The sequence below is a fragment of the Nyctibius grandis genome, chromosome 3 (assembly GCF_013368605.1).
Source record: "Nyctibius grandis isolate bNycGra1 chromosome 3, bNycGra1.pri, whole genome shotgun sequence".
Taxonomy (NCBI): Eukaryota; Metazoa; Chordata; class Aves; order Nyctibiiformes; family Nyctibiidae; genus Nyctibius; species Nyctibius grandis.
This window is the reverse complement of record NC_090660.1, coordinates 57747220-57767187: the sequence shown is the minus strand read 5'-3', so window position 1 is coordinate 57767187 and position 19968 is coordinate 57747220. Positions and strand designations below refer to the sequence as shown.

The following is a 19968-nucleotide window of genomic DNA, read 5'->3' as shown; positions in this document are numbered from 1 at the left end:
CTTCTTATCCCTTATAAGTGTAAGTAAGGTTGATTACATACTGACAGTTTAAAAGGTAGGCTAAATAAAATCACGCAGCAAGAAGTGTTTTGCCTGGTAACTACCTTCACTGTTACATTATTTACTTATTTTGAGTATATGTGTAACTGTTAGTGGGGAAAAAATAATAAAAAAGCAAAAAGCATTTTTCTTCTTTTGTAAACTCTACAGCTCCGGTAGGCAAAACATGAAATTGGACAGTAACATAGGAACTGGGTCTGCAAATAAGACACTGACAAGTTTTTATTTTAATTTTTATTACAAAATTATTAAAAAATAATCTAACATTTAAAGCTTAATTTAAAAATCTTCACAGCTCATGAGACTACCAAAAGGGAAATGAATGTAAAGGAAGTATGCAATGCATTTTGTTCTCCATTATAAACAGTCAGAACTCTGGAGCGTGCCATCACAAAAATCAGCTTGTCCAGCAGCTCTGCCTCTATTGCTGCAAATGAGTAAGTGGCAGAGGTTTCATTAAGTGTCCTTTTTTTTATTTTTCAAAGCAAATCTAAGAGCAGCAAAGGATATGCAAATTGTACCACTGTTTAAAACAAACAAAAAAAAAAAAGATCATTTTTATGCTAGCTGAAAAATACAGCTCACTGGCATGGCTTTTTAATGTTCCAAGAACAAAAGGAAAGAGAACTTTTAAAATACTTATATTCTGTTAAAATTTCAGTTAAATCTAACAGCTTCATATGCAGAATTTGTATGATGTTGAGACTGATCATTTACAATGTATTCAAAGAATTAACACCACATACAGAGAGATGGAATTGCTGACTCTTTTAAAAGTGTAATTTTACATAGAATGTGGTCAGTCAACAATTCGTTTGCTAATTAACACAAGCACTGCTCTTTTTGTTTCCCCTGAGGTAGACAGACAGATACAAACATGCAGGAGGATACACTGCCTTCATAATTATTTTAGTTCAAAATCCACTGTTTTGCAAAAAACAATCTTCTTTAAGGAAACACATGTAATTCAGAACTATTTACTTCCACTGCCACTCTTTAAAAACAAAACATTACCATTCTTTAATACAAGTGCAACACTGTAGCACTTAAGATGTTTAGATTTGATAGATGCACTGAGAATACTTTAAAATATCTTTCTTTTCTTGAGGTTTAAAAAAAATAGGGATGGATTTACACTCTAACATCAGTATTTAAATATCTCAAGATCACCAAAAAAAGGACCAGCTTGTACAAATGGAGATATCATTAAACAGACATGCTGTCACTTCCAAGAATTTTCACTGAAGTGCAATTGGCTTTATTTCTGTTACCTTTTGAGTGCATTGTCACTAATAAAGGCAAGTCTGAGAGCCTGCTGGGAAGGCATGGAATTTCAGAATTAAGCTACAAGACCCAACTCAGTTTTCATTCTGCAGAAGGGTAAAATAGTCAACGTGCTGAAACTTCAAAACCTCGTTTCCCCAGCTGGTCCAGCCAGGCTGTAGGTTGCGAGCAAACAACTCCAAGCATTCCACATCTGGCTTGATAAACTCTGCCAGAACCGCTGTGAAAGAGGGGAAAAAAAAAGTAACAACAGTGACAAAGGTACAAATGGCAATAGTAAACAAGTAAAATCTCCCCTGTGCTGCTAGTGGATGAAAAAGGGAATGTTTCATTAAAAAAAAGAGAGACCGCAAATTAATTTCAGGGGTTTCATCAAACACCTGGACTATTTATAGTGAGAAAGTCATTTTAAGTAAGTGCCCTTGAGATTCCGAACAATACTGTCAAGGCCTTCAATAGCCTTGATTTATTGGTTTTCATTTAGAGAAAGGGAATGAGGATTTATTTCAGCCTCTACATAGATGAGTTCTGAATTTTTCACTAACATCAACCGAACACCTCCTAAAGACTCACTTAGCTCCTACAACACAGCGGCAACATTTCTATAAATAAATAAAAACTCTTCCTTAATTAAGATCACACTCTTTTCCACTGCACCTTAAAGAGAATAAAAGCATTTCTTGATGACAACTGTTAAAAGGTAAAATAAGAAACACACAGTTAAATAAGCATAGCACTAAAAGGGCTATAAAAATGCAGGGACTTATTTTTCCCCAGTACCAACTTGGCAACTGAAGAAATATTTGTATAACTGCGGTCTTTCATTCAGTAGCATAAATCTCAAATTTTTTCTACAGTTGAGCATTTTTACTGCTTAAATCCAAATAAATAGATGCCTGTCATTAACATCAGTTGTGTCACCAATTATGACTGGTATTCTTGGAGTGATAGAAAAAGATCTTGCATTTCGCCTGAAAAGTATTAGTGCAAACAGATTATTGTTAAACGTGTTACTTGTCATACAGTCATTTAGATTGTGGCTGGGTCAAACAAATTCTTGACTAGGTTTCAGGAAATAGCTACAAAGATATTATATATCTATACTGAAAATTACATGTAAAGCTTTTATTTTTGTTACAGAGTACAGAAGAAGAAAAACTATGAAACCATTTCCCTTTCCAAAGGATATTTTGGTCATTTCTGTTCAGATCTCCCAGTAGTTTCTGAATGAGCTTAAAAATAGAGCTCATAAATCCTACATTATGTTGCTTGACTCAGTCTCTTCAGATATGATCATTGCAGGAAGCAATAACACATCCAACCAGCATACATCAAAGTATGAGAAGGAATGCGCTTTTTTTTTTTTGTGCAATCCAAGTTCTGACTTTTTGCATCAAGTTTGCCAGTCACAGACTCCCTGTGTGAGACCCCAGCTGATCTTGTCATGGATTGCTTCTGTTGCAGAAAGATGAGCATTCAATTCACCTTCTAGTGAGTGTTAACCAACTCCAGATGCATTTCCTACCTACGTGATCACCTCTTCCAAAGCTTCAATCTATTCAAAACTTTTTCATAAGTATATTTTAATAGGTGTTTACAGACTTCCTTGTATTTTGGCATGGCATATAAATCTATTCTCCTTCCCCCAATCTTTAACAAACGCCAAATGAATGTCTCAGACGGATTATCATCAAGGCACCTTTTAATCTAAAAAATACTGCTACCAGCAGGAACCTTATTCTAAAAATCTGCCTCTGTTAGAGGCAAGCTAAAATGTTTAAACAAAACTAACATTTGCCGAGAAGACTCTGGGAGGTTTAGAGGAAAATGTACATTCTGGCAAAAAACTTACTGCACTGAACATTGGTGTTTGGTGTCAGGGAAGTTCACCTAATTAGACACCACTTACGAGTAGCTGCTTTTATATCATTTTGCAAACCCACCATATTAAAAAAATGTGGTAAAATTTATTGTTCTTTTTCCATGTTCTATTTAGTTAAGGATTTCCTGTGCACAATTTGCTGCCAACATGATCAGAAGGGTGGAACATCTCTCCTGTGAGGACAGACTGAAAGAGTTGGGGTTGTTTAGCTGGAGAAGGCTCAGGAAAACCTTATTGTGGCCTTTCAATACTTAAAGGGGGCTTCTAAGAAAGAAGAGGATGGACTTTTTAGTAGGGCCTGTAGTGACAGGACAAGGCATAATGGTTTTAAACTGAAAGAGGGCAGATTCAGACTAGACACAAGAAAGAAATTTTTTACAATGAGGGTGGTAAAACACTGGAACAGATTGCCCAGAGAGGTGGTAGATGCCCCAATCCCTGGAAGCATTCAAGGTCAGACTGAACAGGGCTCTGAGCAACCTGACCTAGTTGAAGATGTCCCTGTTCATTGCAGGGGGGTTGGACTAGATGACCTTTAAAGGTCCCTTCCAACCGAAACCGTTCTATGATTCTATGATTTTAACAAAGGTCTTCCAAAAATCTATTCTCCTGACAATCTAAGAAAGCCCATGTTGCAGGAGGTTGCACTTTTTCCACAGAAGAGAAGGGAGAGACTTTCGAAGGCAAAGCCCCAAAGCTTTCAATAAGCTCTCTGTGAGCAGATCCTGACATCTGTAGGGTATCATTTTGACCCTAATGGGCATAAGATTATGTAGAGCTTATTGCAGAGTCAGGCTTTATATGACTTTTTTCCCCTCCCAACATAAAAACAAAATAGAATCATTTTATGCTTTATATAGGCTTCTAAGTAAAGGAAGCAATTATTTAGGTGACAAAATTTCATTAAAGAGCACATTAGTAATGTTGACATTTGTTCTTAAAATGTATAGATTAAAAATGTAATCACAGCACTAAGTCCAGTAATCAGAAGCAGTTTTACTAAGCACCAAAAACTTCCACGCCTAAGAAAACAAATTTTAAAAGCACACTTAGGAGATTCAACCAACCTCAAAGATAGGTTTGCCAGAAAGCAAAAAAAGAGGTAGCCAAAAAAATGGGTCTGTTTAGTAGAAGTAAGAAGCTCGTGCCAATCTTTCGATCGATTTGGTTACAGAATTTAAAAAGGAAGTCCCAGGAATCTCCCCCTTCCTGCTGCTGGAGAGTTGGCCTTTTTTAAATTCAGTGGGTTTTGGGTTTTTTGGGTTTGTTTGTTGTTTTTTTTTTTTTGTTTTTTTTTTTTTACAAACAGAGACAGATTACATGTAATTCAAGATCACATTATAGCATCATTTCTCATTGCTAGGTTGTAGGTTTTTACATAACCACACCAGGGAGTAATTTGCACTGCAATGGAAATTACCATATCAAGAGGGCAATAAAGTGGCTGTATTTTGTTGGTATAAAATCTCATTACACTTGTTCCTTTAAAATAGGAAAAGTCAGTGTTCAAGTTATAAATCATAGCTTCTTTGTTAGGCTTTTATATCACCAAAAGGCTATCTTAACACACATGGATCTGACTTGCACCCCTTAAGCAAACTCTGGAGTTTTTTCCTCTGAAAACAGGTTAGAGGATCTACATCAGTAGGAAGATAAATATTAAGTTTTTCTACCATAGGAATAGATTAAAAAAACAACAAACACACAATTACTTCTATCTGCTTACAGATACCACTGACAATAAACAGCTTAAATAGATTATAAATAGATTATTCTTTATCACTTGCAGGTATCATGAACACTATGACAGCAACTCAGACACCTATACTTGGGTATCTAATGCCCTAGGACACACGAAGCCGGCTGGTAGATATAACACTGGTCTTCCAGAAAATCCACTTCCTTCTGAAGCGCAATCCGGCAGTCAGGCGGGATACCTGCCATACCTACTCTTAATCCCAAACGTGTATTCAAAATGCGTGCTGCTAAAATGTTTAAATGAGCAAAAGGAGGAATCGTTTTTGAAACAAACAACAGTTTCCCCTTATCTTTTGAACTTCCATTACCTAAATAGCAAGTTCTGCATGGGAAATTGGATACATAACGTAAAAATGACCGTTGGCTTTTCACTGTCTGATTTGTGAGCTATGTAAAGCGCAAAGCACGTGATTGAACTCATTTCATAGTAAACCTTCAAAAAAGTTTGCAATATAGAGGTCCTTATTGCCCATCTTATCTAATGCCTACACAGAGTAGGACCAGAAAAAGACCTGAAACTCAGCACAAAGATGGCTTTACATCTCTGCATCTTTTCTGAGCTTCAAGTTAAACCTAGATGTTGATGCACCTATCAATTACTCTGACAATAAGGGCTCACAAGGTGCATAAGGACCAAAAGTTATTTACTTCTTTTTACTTCCAAGAACACTTTTATAACACAGACTAACAAGCCAGGGTTGCTACAGGAGAAGAGGGTTCCCAAGATTTCCCATTGCATTCTTCTGCTGGAGACATGCAGAGCAGCTAGAACATGGCCAAGAATTAATTATAATGTTTTTAGGCATACTCTTGTACAACGTTATTTTTTCAAACAATAAAAATACATACTTAAAAACGGGCAGAGAAATGGCTATAACAAGAATAATCTATAAAACAGGAAAAGGAAAAAAGGTGTTTGAAGTTCTACATTACTTCATACTGTCTGTGTGACAGAATACCTTCTTTGTCTTCTAAGAGCAACACTGAATTGAATTAGGAAGAAAACCTGCTGTTATTTGAATCAAAACCAGGGGTAATAAAATTTCATTTTAACACATTTGCATAAAGAAGCTTAAGTACATTTACAATGACATATTAAAGCTCTAAGCATTGAACACAGCGCATGCATCACCAAAAACCCCTACAGTCACAATTTCATGGTTAAATGCACTGTAGGAACCCAAACATATCTTTTTGATGGCTTACTTTAATTTACATCTTTCTCTACCCCCAGAGAGATAAACTGTTGTAATCAGTCATTAAGTGGCTACATATGTACCAACATACAGCCTTTATAGTAGTAACAAGAAATAAAGTGCCAGACAGAATCAGTAAATACTAATATTTTTGGCTTTGTTACTACTCAAACAAAGCATAAAGAATGTGTGTGACTCATCGAGTGTCCTTCTCCCCCATTGCCAAATCTCTTATGTTCAAGTTTCTTCTGAACCACCCTGGGATGTAGCTCAGCTGCTCTTTACTGGCCACTTGAGAATACTGTCCAATCATGAAAACAAAACCCTTTTACAACATTGAAATCAAAGTATCAGCAATTAGCTTCTGTCTTATGGTCTACCTTTTCATTCCATAACCATGTTCTGAACAGAGCTGCCAAAACTGGAGGATGCATGTGGATTTTTATAAAAACCTTGTAAATCACTGATATTGCTCAACAGCAAATTCATTTTTCAAATAGAAACATAAATGCTGCACAATGGTATCAAATCCTAGCATTCAAGTAAAGACCCAAGAAATATCTAAATTAGCATGGACAATTTCTTTCAAAACCCATTCAGGATCACCATTTATAAAGGATTCCCCAATACGGTTTCTAGATTCTGCCCTACAAAAGAGTTGTTCTGAGGACCATTCTGGCACTAGAATACTCTATAATACATTCAAACTGCTGTTTTGCACCCTTGGATACCTCACAAGTTTCCTGTTTGTATCCGAGTGTGCTGCTAAATATTAGTTTTCTGAAGAGGCCCTAGGTTGCTGCCTCAGAAATCACTACCCTACCATTCATTAGCTTAAATCAACACACATACTTCCTGCAGTAGTGCTAATTCTTAAAGATCTGGCTTCAGAACTGCAAAAAGGTCCTTCTAGAATTGCCATCTTTTTTTTTATTTTTAGCTAACCAAAGTATGTGCCTTCTACTAGTTTTTGAACAGGTATATTTATGTATGTTAATTTAATAAATACAAGCCCCAAATACAAATTTTAGAGCCTCCCTGAACATATAACAACTGTCCCGATCAGCCTCCTCCTAACTGAAGTTGTTCTGTTCCTTGGGAACAGAAAAAGGAAAGCATGTCAGGGAAGCAAACTGTGATGCCTCTCCTCTCCAACAGCATTATGCATTTCTTCTACCTGCCTTTTCTGATGTGATTACATAGCACCACATGAACCTGGAATATTTGCAGATTCATCATGAGTTTTCCCCTTGGGGGAGGATGAAACCATTTAAATATGTTTCTTACCATAGCATTGTAAGGCACTTGGGTGCTATAATTATGAAAAAAGTACAACTTTCTACTGATGAAATTAGTCAGAGTGCTCCAGAACAATGTGTAAAAGCTAACATATCACACAGAAATCTTCAAATCCTTTGGACTAAACTCTGAAAAGCTGAAATGATAACCACACTAACTGACTGGCTGGAGTTACTGTATCAATTTCAACGAATTAAATACAGCTCCTCAGAAATAAGCAGTGCATGCCTTATTTATTGCTTATGTTAACAGTTTTAAAATAATTAAGTTTTTGGATTTAAAGGCACAAATGTACTGCAGGTGTATAAGCAACTCATACAGAAAAAAAACCATTTATTTCAGGATGACATAATAAAGAAAGAGGTTTCAGCTTTTATTAACTAAATAGAAGATATCCTAATTCATATATTCACAAAGTTCCCCCCTCCCACAAAGGCACTTTAGGTCATTTGGCACAGCTTCATACATACAGTATCTGTAAACTGTTCCTGCAGCATTTTAAAAACAAATTTTAAAAAAAAGCAATTTTTTTTAACATGTCCACCCAAAATATTTACACAATAATACATGAAGTTCTATTTCTCATGCTCATTTTTAGAGACCAAGAATTAAGTGTCTGATAACATTTTTAGAAATGTTGAGAAACTACAAGTCCCGTTGTGCAAAATTGCTTGGCATATGGGAAATTAAGGCATTTCATATATAAAGATATCTCATTCTAGGTACATCATTTCAGATACCCAAGTCCAATGCCCTACAGAAACATTATACATCAACAAAAACATACCAGTTAGAGGGGGTTTATGCGAATGCAGACTGCAGGGTATGCTAACAATTAACTTATGCTCTGGAACTGGAAGTACATCTTCAGATTTCCTGTTGTATAAATAAGAACAAGAAAAGAAGTGTGAGAATGAATGGTAGCTCTCACAGAGCTACTTCAGATGGGAGGTAACACACAGAATGTTCATTCAGATTCAAACCTCAGATGAGTCTAAGAGAAGTTAAATGTTGCTCAGTCATAATATATAAAAGAACAGTTTATGAAATGACTGAGGCTTTAGACAAAACATGGTTAACAATAGCCATACAAAGCCATTGAGAACAAACAACGTAATCCTGTATGTTTTCATGTGTAGAAAAACATCAGCATCCCCAAAATGGCATCAGCCTGTGCCAAGGACTCGTGGTCCAAGAGAACCTGTCAGCAAAGGAAGCCCTGTCCACAAGGTTTTTATTCAAGCCAGTTTCCCAACACAGGCAGATATAAGGAACAAAGGTTTCTATCCTTTAATCTCACTAAAGCACTCCCTCATCCCAAAGCTAGTAACGCTATTTTTAGGTCCAACATCAGCCAAAAGATGACACCGAGAGATTATATTGTATAATCAGTGATACATATGAAGAGAACCCTAGCAGCCTAAAAAAAGACATTTACCATAAACAGTCTGGCATACCTGAAGGCTTCCTTTAAGTCTCCTTGAACTCTCCCCAATACAAGAACTTCATAGGGCTTTTTGTGTAAAGAATCCAAAGGCAATACAAATTCTCCAGCTCTAGTAATCTGACAAAGGAGTTAAAAATCGGATATAAAAATCTTCCACTGTGTATTTTTGAGACATTTTCTTTATAAAAAGGAAGATAATGATGATATCGCACCTTTCAAATACAAAAGCACATGGTATTATATAGACAAATGACAAGAATATAAAGTGTCATAGTGCAAGCCCTCTCAGTCTCGAAGAAAGCAACAAAACGAGAACTTACTTTTACCCAGTGCCACTCAGCAAGTGTCTTCACAGACCAATGAGGATAAAGCTCATCCTTGACAAAACGTAAATGCTTCTGTCTGTTAGTCACCCACATGACTACAAGACAATTTGGAGCAGCTAGTGCTGGTACAGGAATCTGCTTGATTTGCCATGAAGACAAGTAGCTGTATCTATATGCCAGTACAGTGAGAAAGCAAGTTACCATATACCAAACATAAAAATTGCAAAGCAACACAAATGGATAAAGAAATTACACAGCCAAGACATTTCAAGAATGATCTCCTGCCAACACGTCGTAAAAATGGATCAAGGCTGACACCCAGTGGCCAATCTGGATTTGCATATAAAATCATTAGTGTACGTACTTAAGTTTTACTGAGCAGAACCTACATATTTCTACTAGTCCCCCAAATAAAGTATTATGAGTTGTGATCCTGAAGAAGTCTAAAAGCCCATGTTTAATTCAAGAATTATCATACGTAATTCAATACTCTCATCTTTACGCCAGAACAAAGCTATTTAGTGAAAAGTAGCTCTTTAGTCAATGTAACATTCACTTTTCATAATAAGCAATCTCTCTTCTCAATGAAAATGACGAGTCATTTACAAGTGCAAGGGCAACACTAATTTGACTGGTAAGTTAAAAGGTCATAAAAGAGTAATCACTTCTCCAATTATTTGCACAAGTTATTCATTATTTTTAAATTACCATTCATGGTAAAAGTTCTCTAGGTTATTCAGAACAGTTCTGCACGTTTTTGAGCTAACTGCGTGCTACATTGGTGCATACAGTGTGCTTTCCAGATTCTGTCCTGTTCTACCATTTTTCTCATGTGCTATTCTACACTAATAGTGAGTTGCAATTCGTGGAAACTACACATTGCAGCACCAAAAACATTGGCACACTGCCTACTGGAATCGACAGCCACCGTGTGGGTACCTGGGATTCCTACGCACTGCAACAGTGAAAAACAGGCAACAAGGATAAAATCCAAAATACCTCCTGCACTAGACTGCCCAGAAGAAACAAGATTCACAACCCAGACATGAAATGCTTAACAAAGATTAGCCATCAACAAGGTAACTAACAGCAGTGATAGCTCTTCCACCTTTTCCCTTTATTTTGTAAGGGAGAGAGGGTCTTGCTGGCTAATTCATGCTTGTGAATAACTACAATTTTCCTCTGAGTAACTTACATAGTTAAGAAATATACTTGAATGAGTTTAATTCTGGGTTTCTAAAGGTTTCTGTAGGGTTTTCAAAGTAATACCTACTAACTGGTCCCTGCATCTTCAAATTATGTCTTCATAAAAAGCTTCAAAAGCTACAGTAGACATTATTCTAGAAAGTTGTAAGGCCATATTTCCTGTCTGCCCTTCTTTCACATGGATACAATTCCATGGTAATCAAGAGAGCTCCACTGGCATAAACCTGATGTTACTCAGTGGAGAAGGAAGCCCATAAAATTTTAAGTTAATGACTTCATAAGCTACAGTACTCAGAAAGTTCCTGTTGCACTTGAGGATTTTACTGCTGCATGATCACTTTCTCTCTTCTATCCATCAGACTGAAGCTCAAACCACAGCTCAAACAAAATAAAATAAAAAAACAACAACAACAACACAAAAAACAAACAAACAAACAAAAAAAAACCCACAAAAAAAAAAAAAAAACCACAAAAAACCCCCCAAAAAAAACCTTCTAAATTAGACCTCAGTCCTGGAAATACTTACATGTTTATCTAGCTTTACGCCCACTAAAGTAACCTTATTAGTTTCAAATGAATATCTGCATGATCTGGGCCTTACAAAAAAGTTGACTCCAGGCTGTCCTTGTAAGTCTCAAGGACTAACATTCTCTCACCAGTTAGGTAATTTAAGATCTCCTCTTGCAAATATTTTGTATGCAAAATATCTGAGCCATTTCAGTGAAATCCCTGAGACATTTCATAGACTTGAAGGTAGACATGTGCCAGAACATTTGCTAGCTTAAGCTACAGTCACGGTTATATTGGTCTTTGCATCAGTACATTAAAGTGTTAATCACCCTTTGTAAGCTACGACAACAAAGTTTGTTTGATTTTACAATAAAATTTACCTGTTACTCCTTTTAACAGACTTGTTCTCCCATGGTGGATCAATCACAATTACATCATATTTTTTCTTGTCTGGGAAGTAAAATTACCAAAAAAAAAAAAGCGCCATTAACTATTTTAAAATAAATCTACTAATTAAAACTGATAAAGGCTTAGCTACCCACAGACAGACAACATATAAAGAGCCAACTATCCAGCAAAACCGCAACTTTCTTCTGTTCTTTCCAAATAAGAAGTTAAAAGGCTTCTAGCATACTTGTTTTAATACAGATAATCATACACTTCAGAGATTTTTAGACTGATTACCTAAGGAAAGGACATTTATGTGATCTGTGTCAGATCCCTTCAAGAAATTTTGAACATCTCGGGGACTTTCAGGAAAAAAAACTGATAGCAGAGTGCAAGTCTCAAACCTGAAAATTTCTCCGAGCTTCCTAACAGAAGCTATGCAATAAGCTTCACTCACACAGCTGCAGCCCTGAAAGGCTGCAGCCCTGAACACAGGATTCCTCTCCTGCTTCATCTTTCAGCAGGCCAACTGGGACACAGAGAGCTCCAAACCAGCCCTGGAAAACTGTGTTTTGCACACAAAACTGTGTTTTGAGCTAGACCCAGTGTGTGAAATGGAAATTAACGAACAAGAGGAAAAGAACCAAAGAGTTTTCATGGGAGAAGCTGGGTTTACTTCAGTTCAAGGATAGAACATACAGGACACATCCATGAAAAAACAGGACTCTCCAATTTTATTTTTTCCACAGAACATATTTGTTCCTTCATTGAGTCCGATGCTAATTATTTAAGTAGCTAATAAGAACAGCTTAATATTTAATGTCCATTAAATGTGCTTAATACATCTTATTCCATTATTAACATTGGAGGTGTTATCCTGACAGTGGGCTAACCAGCAAGAAATACTTCTTCTGGCAAGTGAAAGGGAATAAAAATAATAATTAAAATGGACAGTAGACTTCCCTAAAAAAAAAAATCTAAAGTCATGGCATTACATTGATATTCACTGTTGGCTACTTAAAAAGCATTTTCTGAAATTTCTTGGATTGCTCTCTGACCTCTGGGAGAATCCAAACTTGCTATATGCACAGCTGTGATTCAGGAAAATAGCAGTCTTCCTTCTTTCATAAAGTTGAAAGAAGCTAACTGGCTAAAATTATTATTGGATAACAAGATTCCACCTCCTGTATGTCTTCTTCATTAAAAAAAAAAAAAATCATCTAAGTTGCATATTAGAGGGGAAGAAACATATGTAACTAACAAATGTAAAATCACAGTAAACCCCAGCTCTTGCTCACAGGCAAGATCTTTCCTATAACACTGTCTGACAAAGCTTACCTGCTGATAATAAATAATAATAATAATAATGACGGTCAAATTGAAAGCTAATGAAATGGTGAAATACAGCAAAGACTGTTGCATGCTGTCACCTTAAAGCTTTCTGCATGGCCCATTAAGCATGGGGATACTGGCTTTGATAGCTTTTGATTTACTTTTAGAGGAGCTAATAATTCTAAAATCTCACCACTTCCCTTTTGGCTTAAACCAATCCTCTCAGCTGTGAAATGTAGCAGCTGAGAAGTCAACTCACATTTGCTACTCATGTTCTTGCTAAAGTGGCCTTCACCTCTAGTCAGGTGCAGCAGCTTCTCTGGGGGACACCAGGGTTGGTTTCACAATCAGTTTATGCCTATCTAAATAGACCCTGCCGCTGAACAGGATGAATCTATTATCCACCGGCAGTCCTGGTTAACTGGAGAAGTTCCAGCTGACTGGAAATTAGCAAATGTAACGCCCATCTACAAGAAGGGTCGGAAGGACGATCCAGGGAACTATAGACCTGTCAGCCTGACCTCGGTGCCAGGCAACGTGATGGAACAGATCATCCTGAGTGCCATTACACGGCACATGCAGGACAATCGGGGCATCGGGGCCAGCCAACATGGATTCATGAAAGGCAGGTCCTGCTCGACCAACCTGGTCTCCTTCTATGACAAAGTGACCCGCTTAGTAGATGAGGGCAGGGCTGTGGATGTAGTCTATCTAGACTTCAGTAAGGCATTCGACACTGTCTCCCACAGCATCCTCCTGGACAAACTGGCTGCCCAGGGCTTGGATGGGTGGACTCTTAAATGGGTTAAAAACGGGCTGGATGGCCGAGCCCAGAGAGTGGTGGTGAATGGGGCAAAGTCCAACTGGCGGCCGGTCACTAGCGGTGTTCCCCAGGGCTCAGTTCTGGGGCCGGTACTGTTCGATATCTTTATAGATGATCTAGATGTAGGGATTGAGTGCACCCTCAGTAAATTTGCAGATGACACCAAGCTGGGTGGGAGTGTCGATCTGCTGGAGGGTAGGAAGGCCCTTCAGAGGGATTTGGACAGGTTAGATAGATGGGCTGAGACCAACGGCATGAGGTTCAACAAGAACAAGTGCCGGGTCTTACACTTCGGCCACAACAACCCCATGCAGCGCTACAGGCTGGGGGAAGAGTGGTTAGAAAGCGGCCCGGTGGAAAGAGACCTGGGGGTGCTGATCGACAGCCGGCTAAACATGAGCCAGCAGTGTGCCCAGGTGGCCAAGAAGGCCAATGGCATCCTGGCCTCTATTAGGAATAGTGTAGCCAGCCGGTCTAGGGAAGTGATCGTCCCTCTGTACTCGGCACTGGTGAGGCTGCATCTTGAGTACTGTGTCCAGTTCTGGGCCCCGCACTTCAAGAAAGATGTTGAGGTGTTGGAGCGAGTCCAGAGGAGGGCCACCAAGCTGGTGAAGGGTCTGGAGGGTCTGACCTATGAGGAACGGCTGAGGGAGCTGGGGTTGTTTAGCCTGGAGAAGAGGAGGCTCAGAGGTGACCTTATTGCAGTCTACAACTACCTGAAGGGAGGTTGTAGTGAAGTGGGAGTCGGCCTCTTCTCCCGGGCAACTAGTGATAAAACAAGAGGACATATAGCCTCAAACTTCGCCAGGGGAGGTTCAGGTTGGACATTAGGAAGAATTTCTTCTCAGAAAGGGTCATTAGACATTGGAATGGGCTGCCCAGGGAGGTGGTGGAGTCACCGTCTCTGGATGTGTTTAAGAAAAGACTGGACATGGCACTTAGTGCCATGGTCTAGTTGACAGGGTGGTGTCAGGGCAACGGTTGGACTCAATGATCCCAGAGGTCTCTTCCAACCTGGTTGATTCTGTGATTCTGTGAATCTGTAAGGGACCCCTGGTAAGGGAATCTGTAAGGGAACCCAGGTGCGTAATCTCATCCCTCTTCTATTGCCTAATCTAGCTAAAAAACAAGACAGCAGGAACACCATCTGAGCAGTAGCACGGACTTATCTATGTTAAAGCTTCATCCTGCAGAATAGGGACCCAGCAATATAGCTAGTCCCAATTTAATGCATTTATATGACTTCTATACTGACAGTGGCTCAGAACATGCTCACAAACTGCTGTATTTTGGGCTTCATGTCAAATGCTGTGGCTGAGATTTCTAAAGGAACTGCCTGGAGACAGAGAATTCCCCCATGACATGAGCTCCTAACCACTCAAGGTTCCTTTGAAAACCTTCACCTATTTGCATAAAGTTAGAAATAACACTTTGAGAGCTTGCAGCAGCATTTCCTATCAGCGTGATGCTGTGTATTAAAATCTGTTCATTGAGTCCTTCATCATCTTGACATTAACTGCCCTTCTCAGGCAGGAGAGAAGTGGTAAATTCTAATGCCTAAAGATACTTACAGTTCAGCAGGGGCTGTAAACGTGAAATATCAGATAAAAGGAAACTGCTTTTTGGTGGCACCAAGTACTTCTGCCCCATCAACACAACTGTCTTTGCACAGTTTGAGCTGTTTTCTGTAACACACGAAAGCAGGTCCTGCTCTGGAATAGCGGTTTCATCATCTAGCACATGTACAGGTTGATGGTCACTTTCATTCACAGCTGGAAACTGCTTTGCCATTTCACATAATTCAGCCAACCCACAGCCAATGTGTCCAGGAACAACATTCTTCCTGCAACTGAGTTCTTCAGTAGTGGGGTGAAGAAAACCACTTTTGAGTCCTTCTTGGACTAAATGCAAAGTGCCTTCCCAAATGAGCTTCCTGACCTGTATGGGTCATAAAGAAACAGGGGGGAAAAAAATTATCTTTCAAGTATCTACTTGATCAGGGAACAAGACAGAAATCAAAACATTTCAGTCTGCAGAGTGGGAAAAGGATCCTTGCCAAATACTGAGATCATTGACTTAAAAGCTACAAGGGCATGCTAATGAGGCCATGCTAACTTTTGTTGGTTTTTTTTTGGTAAAGTGGCAATAATTAGAAGCCTGGAGAAATAAAGAGTGAGAGAGCACTGAATAAAACATTTTGTAGACAATAGTCGTGGAATATTATTGTTTCAAACAGACATAAATTTCAAAGCAACAATTTGAAGTATATGTTCAAATTCTAAACTAATTTCAAGTCACTGTGCCCATAAACATATTTGGATGTATACTGGGATCTAAAAATCAGTATTTTTCCACATTTTAATTTACTTCAAAAAAAACAATAGTTTATGCATTTTAAAATTAATATGGAAGTACAATAAGTAAATCGAATTAAATTATTAGAACTTTTCTAAGTGACACACCTCTCAAATAATCTGCCAGTGAGTCCAGGAAGACAAGATTCTTGGATCTCTATACACTCTCATTCACTTCAGCACCCTCCCTCTGCAAAATTTAGAGACCTAGTTTATTCCCAAATTATTGAGCCTTTATGAGTTTTAATTACCAATGAGGCATTTTTGTTCATTTAGAATAGCAATATTGCCAGTTACTGTGGCTTTATCAAAGCTTTCAAGTACTTATTATGGTTTCTAAAGCTCCTGATTAAGGAATCCTCAACTTTTCAAGATGTTTTTACAAAATACTCTTTATTGCAATTTCCAAATTAAGGTGGGGGGGAGCAAGGAATTTTTTTTTTAATAATTTCTTTAATAGCGCCACCATCTAGATACCTGAGGGGACAGTCATAATTTTTTAGTACCTTGGTTTGTGATAGTAAAAGTTCATACTACTTTAACAGAATTAATAAATGTATCTTTAGAAATGCTGTAAGTTGTACAGCTGAATTAATGCAGATGGATTTTCTTCTTATATCCATGTGTTAATTTGCAGGTGGACAAAGCTTCTTGACTATTAAGCAATTTAAACAGTAGTTTTAACAAATGGCTGCTGAAGGAATTTAGCATACTTTGTACTGTTCCTTATGTTGACTCTGACTGAAATTCAATGCCTACTTTCACTGGCAGACAGAAATTAGGGATTTTTTTGGAAAATTATTCTAAAGATATAAATCAGTGCCAAAATAATCTGAATTGACTTGCCAACCTTTAACATTACAAATACAGTAACAACCAATACATTCTAATCTAATCCGTGAATGGTATCAGAGGCTAACTGGGATCACACGTTTTTCAAAACTGCATGTTTCTTGCATATTCAAAAATCATTTGAAGTTACACAGGCCTCCAAGACATCCAACTTCTTCTCTTTATTTCTTCCGCTATTGTTGAACGACTTTATTTTAGCTTAAAGGTTTTCATACTCATAAACCGATGTTTGATGTTGAACTTCAAAGTTCTCTCCTTTAAAGCGATTCTGCATGTGCATAGCTTATTCACAACAATAATTACACAGCAAACTGTACATGTTTACTATAAAATTGTTTCCACGTAAAAGAAGAAAAATTTAGTCATTTAAATATAGTCCAAGATGAACAGAATTAAACAAAAAGCCCAATATGACTAACACCTTTGTCAGAGGAAAGCAAGCAAGTGTAGGTCCTAGTTCAGGTTCACATCACTATTTAGGAAAGCAGTAAGAATACATCAAACATCATCCACAGATTACATTTCTAGGATTTACTAACATGGTTCAGTGTAATTCAGTTGTAACTTCACCAGTACATCACTGATGTGAGCCTAAATAGAGACCTGAATTCTAATTCATTCATGATGCTTTAGTATGACATTGTAAAATGTTATAGGGAAAAATTCTTTCTCCGTAGCAGAACAAGACATCTTGGAGCACATTTGGTCAGATAAGTTTTGCATAACTTCAGCACAGTGTCCTGACATACTAAAGATGAGTTGATCTTCAGAACAGGTTATGCTGTTTATTTCAAACCAGTCACCTCCTGTTCAACTAATATTCACTTATCACACTATAATGCTCAGTTATCCATAACAGTAAAAGATATTTTGTGAATGCAGCTTCCATCTCTTTGAAAAGTCTCAGCTTCAGTTTCATGTCTAGTTTGTTTCATGTCTAGTTTATTTCACATATATCTACACAGAAGACATCATCTGTATGAACTTATCCATTTAAGGACTGGAGAGATGACCCTTCCATTAGGGGAACAAGCTACAAGAACAGAACTTGTCCGCAACCAAGTCTTGCACTCTGTACATGCCCAAAGTCAGGTATCACGTACTTGCAAAATATACTTTTGTTCAGACTTACCTTTGAATGGTATTCTAAAGCATCCAGTTCACCTTGGTTGAATACGCATTTCCTTTTAAGTTTCTGCAGAATGAGCAAACAATGAAGAAAAAAAATCCATATTACTACATGATGAAAGGAAAAAAATAATCAAATATACCTGAATTACAAATTAATTCGTTTAAAAGGAGAAGAAACTTTCCATCTCTTTTTTTTTTTTTTCTATCACAAGTATAAGCCAAATAAGAAAAAAGACGATCTCAAAATATCTAGGCTGCTGCAGGCACTCTCAAGGTACACAGGCTTAAAGCTATGTTATGTTACTCATGGCACTAGGACCTGCAGGTACCTAGTGCATGCCACAGTTCATGCCTCCTTTGGGCCCATACTAGAAGGAATCTGTTCAGCTGCCAAGTGCAGTTTACCAATAACAGGAGAAAATTAACTACATCTTCACAATTACATTTGTTGGTTTAGACCTGTGACTGTTTGTTTTTTTTTTTTTTGGTCCATAAGGAACAGTACTGAAAAATCTACATATTGAAAGTAAATTCATACTGCCCTTCCCTCCTTGTTAATCTGCACAGTCTTGACAGCTACCACAGTTTCAGCTCAAGTGCCTGACAACAACCAATGTCAGAAGATTTTGTGAGCAACTCACTGCTTTTGAGTCACAGGATGCATGTTACTGACATAAGAGACACAAAAATATCCTCATGACTACTTACATTTACCGTGCATCTTGAAATGTATTGTGGAAAAGCTCCTGCTCTCCTACACAACCTCAGGAAACTGAAACATGCAAGACAATGGTAGTGGTATATTATTTACCGGAGAATTACTGTAGTTTACTGTATTACAGAGAACATACCTTCCTAGCACTGGCAACAGAATCTCCAATGTCACTCTTGGTTCCTTCTTGGTGTTCCTCTCTGTTGCTGTTGGCCTTCACTTCTGTGAGATTCACCTCAGGGTATCCCTGCCACAGCTGCTCCTCAAGAGCTGCAGCTATATGGGGCTTAGAAATGTCAAAGAACTCCTCCCGGAACATGTATCTCGCTTTTGCTGTTTTACGTTCTGTTTCTATCGTATCTCCAGGACCACGACCATCTCTTGATGAGGAGGTGGCAGCAAAGGCAGAAGTGGCATGACAATCTCCAGTAGCAGTGACAGCAGTATCGAGAGTGACACCACCAGGGTATGCAAAGGAGTCATCACAGATCTCATAGCCACACTGGTTGATGAAAGAGAGATGATCCACAAGCCACCCGGCTGCCAGCTGATGTACCACGGACATCATAGCTCCCCTTTTCAGGAAGAAAAATCAACCCCCTGACACAGCAGCCGATAATCGTACGCACGTCCTGGAGCAAACTCCTCCTGTGGGAATTGTTTTTTAAGAGTTCACTTTTCAGAACTATCATTGTTTAATAAAGTAGCACCTATCTTCTGACAGACATTTCCATGCGCCCGCAGCACACACTGCGGAAACTTCTGACCTCAGCTGGTTTCCCCATTGTGACTTCTGTTCCATCCATATTTCACTATTTTAATAGCAAGCCACTTTTAAATAAGTTTTATGATTTTATACAATACAGATTTTCTCTGAGTCTTTTAGCAAGTTATAAAATAGCATTACGACAGAGGAATTACACAAACCAAGACCTTCCATGACAGCACTCCGGAGCAGCCACACGCACAGGGGCAGCCGCGGCCCCAGCGCGGCAGAGGCCAGGCCCCGCAGCCCGCAGGCACAGAGCACCTGGGAGCTCGGGTTTCCCCCCAGAACACCCCCACACACACACACCCCCCGCCATGTGTCACCGCCGCTCGGCGGGAAAAGCGGCCCGACGGCGCAGCACCCTCCTCACCACCGCGGCGGGAACAGCCTCGCAGAGCCGCAGGGGAGGACGCTGCTAAAGCCTGTGCGCGGGGCCCAGCACGGCGGTTCCAAGCCCTTACAGCGGTGGACAGGGAGGGGGCTGCCCCCCACCCCTGTCCCTCGCTACTGGTGGAGAAAAGCCCCAGGCTCACCATCGCACGGCAGCGCCTCGCACACTTACTGCCGCGGCTCCGCCACCCCTGAGCGCCGCCATCTTACTGTGCGGTCACGACCTTTTCTCCTAAGAACTTCCGGGGGA

The 19968-nt window shown here is 38.8% G+C and overlaps 1 protein-coding gene across 2 annotated transcripts; it reads right to left on the bottom strand.

Moving 5' to 3' along the window:
• Positions 1-338: 338 nt before the first annotated feature.
• Positions 339-19967, bottom strand: METTL4 (methyltransferase 4, N6-adenosine). 2 transcript variants are annotated; one of them, XM_068396332.1, is made up of 9 exons: positions 19891-19967; positions 18699-19207; positions 17849-17911; positions 15082-15448; positions 11349-11418; positions 9247-9421; positions 8937-9043; positions 8267-8355; positions 339-1564 (listed from the first exon to the last, which is right to left on the bottom strand). In XM_068396332.1, the coding sequence occupies exons 2-9, from the start codon at positions 19125-19127 to the stop codon at positions 1419-1421; spliced, it is 1446 nt and encodes a 481-aa protein (XP_068252433.1). In that variant the 5' UTR covers positions 19128-19207; positions 19891-19967; the 3' UTR covers positions 339-1418. The 2 variants fall into 2 exon arrangements, with proteins under 2 accessions (XP_068252433.1, XP_068252432.1); XM_068396331.1 differs by having other exon boundaries at positions 19862-19943.
• Position 19968: the final 1 nt, after the last annotated feature.

Bases quoted from the DNA above. Each gene is read 5' to 3' on its own strand.
- METTL4 (XM_068396332.1), bottom strand. From the start codon at position 19,127: ATGATGTCCGTGGTACATCAGCTGGCAGCCGGGTGGCTTGTGGATCAT. The intron at 17,912-18,698 runs GTATGTTCTCTG...CTCATTCTGCAG, and splicing joins CTGTTGCCAGTGCTAGGAAG to AAACTTAAAAGGAAATGCGT. The intron at 15,449-17,848 runs GTAAGTCTGAAC...TGACCCATACAG, and splicing joins CTTTAGAATACCATTCAAAG to GTCAGGAAGCTCATTTGGGA.